Source organism: Mizuhopecten yessoensis, unplaced genomic scaffold (assembly GCF_002113885.1).
Source record: "Mizuhopecten yessoensis strain PY_sf001 unplaced genomic scaffold, ASM211388v2 scaffold1883, whole genome shotgun sequence".
NCBI lineage: Eukaryota > Metazoa > Mollusca > Bivalvia > Pectinida > Pectinidae > Mizuhopecten > Mizuhopecten yessoensis.
In genome coordinates this window covers 1384348-1396897 of record NW_018404269.1, presented here as the reverse complement: position 1 = coordinate 1396897, position 12550 = coordinate 1384348, and the positions used below count along the sequence as shown (strand labels likewise).

Genomic DNA, 12550 nt, shown 5'->3' with positions numbered 1-12550 from the left:
AAGTTCTAATAGGCCGATCTCACTTAAAATTGGTCTAGGAATGATCAGCTCATGGTCCTGACAAAGTTAAGTTAACATTATACTATTTTTTACTCAAATTGGTACATATTTCAACAACAAAAATAAATACTGTAGACTCAGGTGACCGTTTAGGCCCATGGGCCTCTTGTTATACATGATGTTTATTTGTTTTTAATTTCTTATATTTCTTGTACAACTGTAACTTATAAAGTTTTCACTTTGACTTTTTCTTCAGGAGTGTTTCAATTGATAAACTCGTGCATATTTTAATAAGGAAAAACTTTTGAATTTGTCACAGACTCAACATGGAAAATAGTTTTTGTTGTGAAGCATAAATGGTGTCCATTATGAGACCATTTGTTTAGTAGAACGTTTTGATGGGACTAGACAAGGACTTAAAGATATAGGCTGCCTATTTTACATTTGGATGTTAAAGGTAGAGTCCTCAAATATGTTTGAATAAGTTCATCTCGCAACTTAGAAATACATACCTGGTATATTTAAATGAAACTTCGAATATTTCATCAATATGAATTTCAGATGTTGACTATGCAATATGTTTTTAATTTACAGAGTTATTGCTCTTTATGGGCACAACAGTTTTGTTAGACAACTAGGCCCTGATACATTTTCATTCACTTTCTTTGAGATCTCATAAGTCTAGTCACTACAATACGTAGTTGTATGTCAAGCTAAGTGTATCAATTATTTCCCCAATCAGTGTATACACAATTTGGATACATATTACTGCTAGTTTGTCTCTGAAGTTTGGCACAAAACTTAGTTTCCAAACTCCACATATGTATGTATCATTTCTAGATGGTATTTCGTGTAACACCCTCAGGTCCATACTCTAAAGGTGAAGGTCAAAGCAGTGTTCCAAACATGTGCCAAGTGCAAGTACTTAGACAGCAGTGCAAGGAGAAATTTAGCGCTGTTCTGTCTTCCATGATTCCTGTTTCAGACACTCTAATATAACCTTTTCATCTTTTTAGCTGTTCTCTCTTCCATTATTCCTGTTTCAGACACTCTTGTATAACCCTTTCATCTTTTTAGCTGTTCTTTCCTCCATAACTTCTGTTTCAGACACTCTTGTATAACCCTTTCATCTTTTTAGGTGTTTTTCCTCCATAATTCCTGTTTCAGACACTCTTGTATAACCCTTTCATCTTTTTAGCTGTTCTCTCCTCCATAATTCCTGTTTCAGACACTCTTGTATAACCCTTTCATTTTTTTTCATCAACATAACACTTATGGGAAATGATTTAATTTTAAACAGAATTTATTTGTTTTGGCCTTAGGATGATCAATCAGATATTGTGTCTTATATTTAGACGAGACAAAAGAAATGTACATGTAACCAGTTTGAGATGGGACCTTGGTTTCCTGTGTGTGTGGATTGGATGTGGAGTGTCCGTAAACGTACATATTATAGCTGTTATCGTATCTTAGCACATTTTCACATTTATAATATTGGGTTAAATTATTCTTGCAGTATTTTCAGTTTCTGTGTATTGTTTTTTGTGGCACATATTGTGAGTATGAAAATACATCAATATGCTTATCTGTTAAAATTTGACAAGACACTTAAATATGAGGCCACTAAAATAAGTATGTTTACAATATATGGATTATGTATGTATTTTTTATGAATAAAGATATAAAATAAAAATTTAAAAAAAGTTGTGTTGTATCTGTCATTATTTTATCGGGTATAAATCTTATGATTGTCATTGCCTTTATTTCTAGACCTTTTCAAGCAATCATATTGTGTCTACAGACAAATATACGGACAATCTGGTTCCAGCTTGTGTGGGTACAATCATATACAAGGTTTCTAGTTGTGTGTTTGAAATTTCATCAAGAAATGTTCAAAGTCAAATTTTTGGTTTATGATTGACAGCTTCTATAATGAAATGTAAGATTTGAACAAGAGGTCCATTGGTCCTGTACTGCTTACTGTACTGCTCACTTGTTGGTCAAAGATTTTGAATTTTGTTGCTCTATGATCTCACAACCTCCTGGTAGACATATTTTAGCAAATATTATTGAGAAGCAATATGATTGGTTAAACCTACCAATAAATAAATCCTTTCCTTGAAGGAAGACAATAACCTTTTTTTGAGTGAATTATTTTTAAAATGTGTAGTATTTAAGCAATGAATGTTTGAGCAAATTTTGTTATGGTCATATAACACACATTGCTATTGATGACAAACTTGTAAGTTTGTGAGCAATAGCAATGTGTGTTATAGGACCATAACATTATTTTCTAAAATATTCATTGTTTATATTTACATTTCGATAGAGTAGTTATGCTTTATTTAGTTATTTCGAACTGTTCTTTCAACAGCAAATTAAGTCTTGACAACAATGAAATTGATGACGTCGCAATAGAAAATGTGTTATAGTCTCATAACAACATTTGCCATCTCAATGCATTGCAATAGAAGGATGCAGACCAAATGTAAATATTTCAAAATGGACTAGCATAGTTTAATTTTTTAAGATGGAAAATTTCAGTCTATCAGCACAGGGCAGCCATATTGGATATCAGTCACTACGGAAAATATGTATGCTAGATGCAAATTGAGAAGAAGCTAAAATTGTCTTATCAATCTGAAGTAAGGGTGTCCATCATTAATTTTAAGTTGACCCTACAGCACTTGGTCAGGGCAATGGGAGGATCAATTGTATGACGTTAATCGGTCAAAATCCAATTAGCCATTCTTGAAAAGAGGTGAAAATGTGACAAGTTATTGGACAGAGGGAGTAACACCAGACAGATGATGGATGTCATATCAAGGTAATTAAGGTCATTTTAATCTGGGGCTAAGTATGGCAATTATAAAAACAAAAAGATAAAAAAAACTCACAATCAATCTTAACTTTGTCACTTTATTATCACTCATTGATATTGCCATATAATAAAAGATATATTTCATTAATCTGACAGAATGAAGGTTTAAGGACAGCAGACACATACATAGGGTATACCGTATATATATAAATGTTAAAATCAATAACCCTATGCTTTTGCCCACATTTAATTTACATCTTTTTTGCCCTTGTACAATAGAGCAAAATCAACATGGGGCAAAAATTGTGACGGCCTAAGTTACATGTATATAGTTTTAACCCAACATAGAATTAAATCATCAGAAAATGGGAGAGATGATCTTAAAAGCCTGGAAGGTGAATATCAAGTATGGTAAAAATAACACAGATAACAGGAGAGAATGTGTGATTGGTAAGACATTGTTAAAAAGTGACACTCCCTTTAACAGTGTTGTTTCAATCAAGCTATACTGGCTGGGTTAACGTTGTTTAGAGTCTGCTTAATTTCAACAGTTAATTATTCATTTAATTAAACATTTCAATCAGAAAATCAACAATTACAGATATAGAGATAGAATCAAATGTCTAGAAGACAAGTGTTTAATCTGTCACCTAAGAGTGAAATCAACAATCACAATTTACAAAGCCTGCTTTATTAAATGATAATTAAACTGAAACTTCTTATAATGCAAAAATATACAACTGGATATATACATGCAGTGAATATCTACATTTGATACGTAAAAGTAACATAAACATTCTACAAAAAATATAATACAGTTTAATTACGAAAACCTGAGTTAATGACTCATTAAATAGCATAGCTATACACACCCAGGCCCTGATCGAATCACCAGACATCTGATCAACCCAGTCTTACACCACTCCTTCCCACCTTGAGTGTGTCAGAGAAATCTCCAACCCTCGGGTGATTATTTACTTGTCTAACATAACCCCTCAGGTTGAATATTTCTCTTTTTCACCCTCAAGGCAGAGACTTGTCTACCTGTCCTTTGTAGATTACCGAGGAACAACATCCAACTTCAAAGTCAGCCAATTTACTGTTACGCCAACAACGGATTCGTTTGATGTACATGTACAAGGATCAAACTGGTCTCATCCACAAGGTGGTGCACACTGAGCCTTCAATTTTGCTAGTTATGACAAATTTCAGGGGTGCACAGAGCAAAAGTGAGCATAACCCTTGTAAAATATTGAGGATGAGAATAAGAGCACATACAAGGTTTTGTTAGCTCTTACAAATCGGTATTTGGTGAGAAGCATTGGGACTCACCAGTGCAAATTCTTGTGGACCTCTTTTCCATGGGAACTATCTGGTCAAATGAGGCATAACTGGGAAACACTGATACATGGGTTCTGATTGACAATGACAGAGGTTCTCAATGATATTGACATAGGCTCACTCTGACAGACCACCAATAACATGCATTACAAATAGATGCATGTACTGTATGAACAAGGGAGAAACAATTAAAACATTGCAAAATGAAAACTGAAGGGATACATTTGAGAGTATAGTGTTATATTCAGAACTAATAATGTATGAACATAATGTATGAATTTGACAAAAAACAAAGATATCCCAAAGGATTTTCATGCTCACCCTTGCAAGTTATCCTTACTTCTGTAACAGGAAAGAGAGTATAGTGTGCTTCCACCGGGGATTGAACCTGCGATCCCCGACTTCGTAGTCGGACGCTCTACCACTGAGTTAAAGGGAAATTCCCTCTAGCTTAAAGCTAGAAGGCGACCATAATCTTATGTACATTCAAAATATGCCACACTTTTCTGGAATCTGTTGGAGTGATGGTAAGGTGGACAGCCTTTTCATCAAAATTTCCAACTGCTGTGTAAGAGATAGCCCATTTAAAGTGAGGATGACTTTTGACCTTCTTACTAGAACAGCAATGTGGCAAAAAAGAGAATAAGAGATCTTGAATTGATGGCAGCCATCTTTTTCTTCTGATTAAACTCAAAATGAAATATGAAAAACCAAGGAACAGAAAGATGTTTTACACAAGAAATTTTCGAGAAGTACTAATAAAAATTGAATTTCAATAGCCAAATTCAAGATGTCTGCCTGATCTAGCTGAAAATGAAGCATGCATGACCAAGAATCTAGAGGAACAAAAACACAGAATATGAGAAAAATCCGTTCAGTACTTTCTGTGAAAAGCCAATAACAATCCTTTATTGTCAAAATCCAAGATGGCTGTCTTGGAACCATTTTGCTCTTGTAATCAGTCTTTAAAATAAACCTACACATCTGAGTAACAACAGAACCTATCAGAACTTCTGAAAATTGAGAAAGATCCATCCAGTACTGGATGGCCGCCTGGAAGCCATTTTGTTCTTCCTGTCCCTGTCAGTCTCGAAACTAAACGCACAACTAAACGTACACAACTAAGGATACAAAATGATCAGCACGATACTTCCTGAGAAATAACTTCTTCCAGCCCAGCTAGCTGAACCATGTAAACCCACAATGAAACAACAGAATCCAGATGTTGAGGCTCGTTTATATCCTTTATATTAATTACCAGAATTGCTGAAGGACTGACGAAGGACAACAGACAAAAGTTAATTCGAGCTGATGATGGTTGGCTATACCGCTAATAAACACAATTCTCATCAGGACTGTATGAATAAATGTAGGACAATTTCACAAAATAAATCCCCTGTAGAATCACATGTGGTTATTAATACTATTTTCATCAACTTCCTGGCCGTCTATCTAACGTCAGAGATGTTGGTCAAATACATGTGTTGATCAACCAGTTAATTCAGACCTTCTCCTCACTTAGATTAGTTTATCAGCATCATGCCATACCTGCCAACATTTTGAAGTTTCCATTGAGGAGATTCTGCATGCTCAAAATAAAAACAAATAAATTGTGTGAATTTACTCCCTAGAGAAAAACATTTTATTTTTTTTAAATAAAAGGGTCCAAAATCGGGAGTCTCCCTCCAAAATAGGGAGAGTTGGCAAATATGCATACTACTAGACCATTTGATTTCGTGATTGAGAGGAAGTTATTTCAATATTGATACATTTTGTAGTACTTATACTCTATAGAGTTAGTATTCTTGGATGACTTGTGTATATGAATGAGTCTACTTGCAAATTAATGACAAACAATAATCTATCACAAAATAATACACATGTACCAGAACCAAAGAAGTCAACAAGGTCATATTTTGGAAAATGTAAAATGTGAAATTAGCAATTCAATTATCGTAATGTTCATAATTAATCCGACTTTTTATGTATTCCATTAAGAGGTATAAAACATATTTTCAGATTGTGACAAAGGCATACATGACATTTAATTACTGTGAAATCAGGTATTTTCATGAGGCCCAAATTTCATGTTTTTCCTGAAAAAACACCATTTCGTGGACACATGAATACATGGGTTATGAGTATACCCACCCAAGTGGAGAAAAGCTTTAAGTCAAACTTTGTAATTAATTTGTGGATTAAGAGTACCGATGAAAAAAAGCAAAATTTAAAACCCCACGAAAATTAGTAATTTCACAGTATGATATATTTGGTGCATGCAAATGATCAATTGTTTTTTATTCATATGGGTACGAAATGAACTTTTTCCAATGACAATGTTTAACAAGAGCTGTCGGAGAACAGCATAGCTCGCCTATGTATGTTATTATAATACTGCAACTATCACTAGAAACACATGTATAGTAAAACGTTGATATAGTGCCTGTCATTTTATTTGCCACCTCACTTACCACCAGGATATTTCAAGGACTTTGAAATGTGTAGAAACATCTATGTGAAGTGATTGTTAAGAAATTAACAAAGTCCAATAAAGCTGTTTTTGGACACTAAAATATGAAAATATGGTTCAACACATTGCTTACACTCAATACAAATACTTCAACCTTGTAACAGACAACAGCCTATTGATGGTGGTGGTCCAACACTACCCAACAAAATTTGCGCAAAAACTTAAACCTTAAATTTAACTACCGGTAAGTCCAACTAAGCTGTTTTTGGGCCATAAAATATGAAAATATGGTCCAGCACATTGCTAACACTCCATATAAATGACTTAAACTCATAATAGACAACTGTGATCAAGGATATCAGTACTAATACGAGCTGGATCCAGCATCAAGGAAATCAGTACTAATACGAGCTAGCTCCAGCATCAAGGATATCAGTACTAATACGAGCTAGCACAAGCATCAAGGATATCAGTACTAATACGAGCTAGCTACAGCATCAAGGAAATCAGTACTTATACGAGCTAGCTACAGCATCAAGGATACCAGTACTAATATGAGCTAGCACAAGCATCAAGGATATCAGTACTAATACGAGCAAGCTCCAGCATCAAGGATATCAGTACTAATACCAGCTAGCTCCAGCATCAAGGATATCAGTACTTATACGAGCTAGCTTCAGGATCAAGGATATCAGTACTAATACGAGCTAGCACAAGCATCAAGGATATCAGTACTAATATGAGCTAGCTCCAGCATCAAGGATATCAGTACTAATACGAGCTAGCTCCAGCATCAAGGATACCAGTACTAATACCAGCTAGCTCCAGCATCAAGGAAATCAGTACTAATACGAGCTAGCTCCAGAATCATGGAAATCAGTAAATATTTCAAATATCTACATCAGTAAATAAATACCAGCAATATTCCATCATGGGTCAGAGGTCAGATGTCGCCAGCCACCCAGCAACTAACCTTTGAAGTTGCGGTAGCTTTTTAGAATGACTGGGTCAGTCAGCACAGAACTGTTGGGGTTCAAAGACCACAATCTTTAAACACGGAATAAAGTGGCAGTAGGGACACATCCAGCTGGACAACACAGAATTGTCACCTACAACAGTACTCCGGTAAAGGGGGCGGGCTTATTACCAGGCGCCCATGCTATTCTTGGAAAATAAATAAAATGCTTATTACCAGGCATGGGCTTATAATGGGTAAATTGTGGTAACTAATTTTTATTGATAACACCAGGCTTCATTACTGATGTGGGCTGTTATTTACAACTACTGTAGGAGATCTGCAGAGTATAATTGTTTTGTAGAAGAGGTTGACTGATCGTCTCAAATCCCAATTACTATACAGTGGTAACCAGACTTGTTTGATTCCTGAATTACTGATATACTTAGCACACTCCTTAACTCCTTCACCCCTGAAGACACATTTGAACTCTTCCAAATCAAAGGTTGGAATAGTTCATTATGAAATTTCAGGGGTGAATGAGTTAATGTTCTCATCTGTTGACAAAAAGATGCATACATTAGAGATCGGAAAATTACATCATAATATCAACAAGGTTATAACAATTGTTAAATGTATTCCGGACTTTAGCGTGAAATCAAGAATATCTCAAATATTATTGAATATATCCTGGATTTTTGGAAAACATGACATCAGGTAAATGTTGCGACATGTATGCTAGACTCCAACATGACATAAATCAAATGTCATTGATCATGTTTTGGATTTTTGGTGAACATCAGTTTATGGGATGACATGTAACAAATTTTAGACACCACAAAGTATTGAGACAATTTTACAAATAGGGTACATACCGAGTTTAATAAATTTATAAGATCACAATGTAAATATATAAATAGTTCTTACGTTCAGTTTGATACCAAAGCTCAGATCTTACATTACACTTGATGAGGGGTATTTGTATCAGCGGTATACAAACTAGGAGATGACCTGATCTGTCTGGTGTTGCAATGTCATGTCTTACAATACACCATGAAGATAAGTTAGATAACATCTTTGAAACTGCTATGGTACTTGTTGATCATGACATAGTTAATTATGAAATGAGGTCATTGGAATTGTTATCGTTTATGACCTAGCTATGGAGATGACACTTTGAGCTGTTGTGGTACGTAAGAATTACGTCTTAATTTGGTTATGAAGATGTCGTCTTCGGAACTGTTATGAAGGTGACGCCTTGAGCAGTTGTGACCAGTTGATAACATAATTAGTTATGAAGATGACTCCTGTAACTGTCATATACCACAATATAACTCTGCAAGGATGGTGATGAGTAAGATGAAGAAGATTAAGTGATTATGACATTCAGGATTCTGGCTTCACATTTTCCCTGCAGATCGGACAATCTCCTTTCATCTGAAAAAACAACAGTGAATATCTCATTATATTTACTAAACTGGCAGATATATTTAGACGATACATATGAAAATTACCTTTACTATGAGATTACAAAAAGGTTTTGACACTCTCCCCCTAACTATTACATGGCAGACATGTTGACACAAAGATATACATACATTTAACCAGTACCCATACATACAACAATGATGATAGAAATATGGAAAAAAGGTTTTGACACTCTCCCCCTAATAATTACATGACCGACATGTTGACACACAAATACATACCTTAAATCAGTTATCTACACAACAAAGGTCGTATAAGTTAATACAAGATTAGGTTTTGACACACTCACCTTACTTATTACACAAATGAGATATTGACATGCAGCTATACATACCTTTAACCAGTTATCTATACAGGACTTGTGGTACATGTGAGAACATGGTAAAATTTTGACATTCTCCCCTTCACTGAATGTGGAAAGACATATCCGACATTCATGATCTGTTTTCTGAGACATCGCTCCATGTGCGTCTTTCGTGAATGCACCTGATTTAAGCCCATCTATAACCTCCTGTGTCAACCCATTGTCCTTCACATTTCCTATAGTTTCCGCTAGCTCCCAGAGGGCCTGCACAAAAAAAGAGGAAAAGTAAACACACGCAAGACCAAGGAAGTTGATGTCAAAATGATAACAAGAGAAGCACCCCATTCCTATTCTAATTGTAGGATACACTTGGGTATTTTCATACGCGAATATTAGGCAAAGGGAACATATAATATTAGTTTCAATTATGTTTATCATAAACCTTTAAACAGTTATTTTTTTCAGATCATCAAAGAGAAAATTATTTATTGAAATGACTGCAAATATGGTGAATATTTTTTCCTTTCAAATGAAGCAAAATATTGTTTTTTAAGTTACTTCTATTTATCACATAATATTAACACTGTATGGCATAGCAACTATGTAAACCTGACAAATTCAGATTGCATTCATAATCTTTGTAATGTTTCATACCGAAGACCCTCCTGGACCATGATCGATGAATTTTCTATTCATTAAATGAACAAACCTGATACTGTATACCGTGAATTTTTCCCTACTGTTTAATTTTACGCATTTTTTGCCTTTCGCAATGAGGGTGAACTTATCATTACAGCGTACATTAGTAAACAACAGAATAAACACAGTAATTAAATGTGAAGGGCGAAATTAAAACCAGGCGAATATGGATTTTACTGGCGAAGGCGACAGTTTGACTGGACAAAAACTTCCCTGTATACAATACATACACTTAATTGAACTGAATTCTGAATTTTGATTTACCTAAGTTTTTTAAATTTTCATTCAGGTATGTTCCAGTGCGTTATTTTGTATTGTGTGATATAGGTATTAGAATTTGGTATCAGTAAAATGTTAACAAAATATAAACCTCATAGTCATTTAAATCTACATCCTCTTGTGGTAGCATGTTCCTGGGTAAGTCATGGTTTCTCATCCTTAATCCAAACTGCAAAAGAACAACAAATATACAGTGATATCTGACTTAATGAATACATGTCAGACTTAAATGAGGGGCTGCAGTGGCTGAGTGGTTGAAGCTTGACATTCTGCTACCACTAGCCCTTCACCACTAGCTCGTGGTTTCGAAGCCTACGTGGGGCAGTTGCCAGGTACTGGTCGCAGGTTGGTGGTCTTTGCTCCGGGTACTCCTCCACCAACAAACCACCTAGCACGTCTTTAAATGACCATAGCTAACAGTTAAAAGGATGTAAAACACAAACAAACCAAACCAAATAAAGGAAACAATTTGTTTGCCTGTGTCTTTAACCATAAATTTACTTCTTGTCTTTAAAATCAGAATTTAATTCAATGAATGTCAAAATTAGGAAAATAACAATAGATTCATCATAACTGACTACTGAATCCTGAATGAAAAAATGATTCCAATAAATAGTTTATACCACATAAACTTACCATTGATGGTCGCAAACAATCAAAATCATGTCTTGGGAGATGGTGGTGATGATGTGGGCCTGTAATATAGATTAAGAATCTGATTTAAGACCAGTTGTGAAGTTTAAACCCTGGATATGTCTTATAACCATATCCACCCTTGGGACAAGCATATCTATTCATATCATATACACTTTCTCGTACCTTTTATCAATAATCAAGAAACTTAAGGCAGATTCTTATAGATGTCGATTTTTATTTTGTAGGTCTGTTTTCTTGAGGATTTTAATAATGTTGAAATTCATCAAAGTTTAGTCTTTGTTACAGAAGTGATATATTAAAACAGTCAAACATTGATCCCTGTTACCGGGTCAATAAGCACCTGATATGCTTAATGAATTCTTAACGCAAATTTTAAATTGTTTTTTTTTGCAAAATATCTGAACATTTACAAAAATTAAAAATTAAATATCTCTCAATGTAAGGTGATAATTTTTTATACCTCTATTTGTAGTTTTAGCTTTTATTTTCAATATTTTTAAGAAACTACAAAATGAAATTATTCTGTTCATTTGTCATTAAGCTAATATTAGTAATAATGTTTTTAATAAATGGGCCAAGATTTGCATGAAAATAATGAAGAAAATATAAAATAAACACATACCACGAATGTTGAATGGCATATCTGTTTCAGGAGGACTAAAGGTGGGGTCAAACACAGGATGTCTGCCCTAAACGCCAACAAAACACAAACCAATTGTTAACGGTGAAAACTGTGACCTTTTCTTTAACACAATATGATGTTTCAAGTTATTAAACCATATGAAATTTGAATTTCAAAAATGAGTAAAATATCCACAAATCTCAGTAAGAAATTTTCATAAACTAAGAATACAAAAAATATTGCCAAGAGTCTACTGAAAACCCTGAAATAACCCATAATTAATACGAAAAACAAATCAGCCGAAGAAAAAAGTACTCACAGAGCCTGAGTTAGGAGGAAACAGGGCATGCCTTGGGGGTCTGTTTCTCTGTGGTGGTTCCCTACGGGGGAGCGTGGGGGGCCGTGTTGCTCTTCTCCGAGTATGATTGTGTTCTTCTTCATCATATAGTTTCTGCGCCAATTCTGCATCCTCGTGTTCCTGCGAAAGTTTTAGCTGTTCCTCCAGCAGAAATGCCATTCTTTCATCGTCGTGCACACTGTATGTATCAACCTGGTATTCACTTTGGGCAGTGGCTTGGCCGTAACCGACCTCATCTGTGATGCCATCGGGACTCAAATAATCCATAACTGAGTGATCGTAGTCTGTAATGTCAGATGACTCTGAGACAGGGTCTGGTGAAAGTTGGTCAAGGTGGAGAGATCCAGAGTCCAAATCATCCACCTCTAAATCATTTTGTTGCAAATGCCATGCTAACTGTGCATCTGGGTCAGTGCTGTCCCCTCGTTGGAACTCTTCTAGCTGTAGTTTTCTTGCAATTTCTGCATCTGTAGCCATTCTTACTAGTATTTGGATATTTCATTTGTCTAGATAAACAAACATATACAAACTATACACCTCATAGCGTTCGAAACAG

The 12550-nt window shown here is 34.9% G+C and overlaps 1 protein-coding gene across 1 annotated transcript in view; it reads right to left on the bottom strand.

Moving 5' to 3' along the window:
* Positions 1-2899: 2899 nt before the first annotated feature.
* The window catches only part of LOC110442352 (E3 ubiquitin-protein ligase RNF165-like), a 10187-nt gene continuing 536 nt past the window's right edge, over positions 2900-12550 (bottom strand). The window contains exons 2-7 of the mRNA XM_021485915.1: positions 11956-12500; positions 11637-11703; positions 10994-11052; positions 10449-10526; positions 9410-9643; positions 2900-9024 (exon numbers count right to left, since the gene is read on the bottom strand). Of these exons, the coding sequence (XP_021341590.1) occupies positions 8974-9024; positions 9410-9643; positions 10449-10526; positions 10994-11052; positions 11637-11703; positions 11956-12471 (1005 nt within the window). The 5' untranslated portion in view covers positions 12472-12500 and the 3' untranslated portion in view covers positions 2900-8973. The remainder of the gene's footprint in view (positions 9025-9409; positions 9644-10448; positions 10527-10993; positions 11053-11636; positions 11704-11955; positions 12501-12550) is intronic.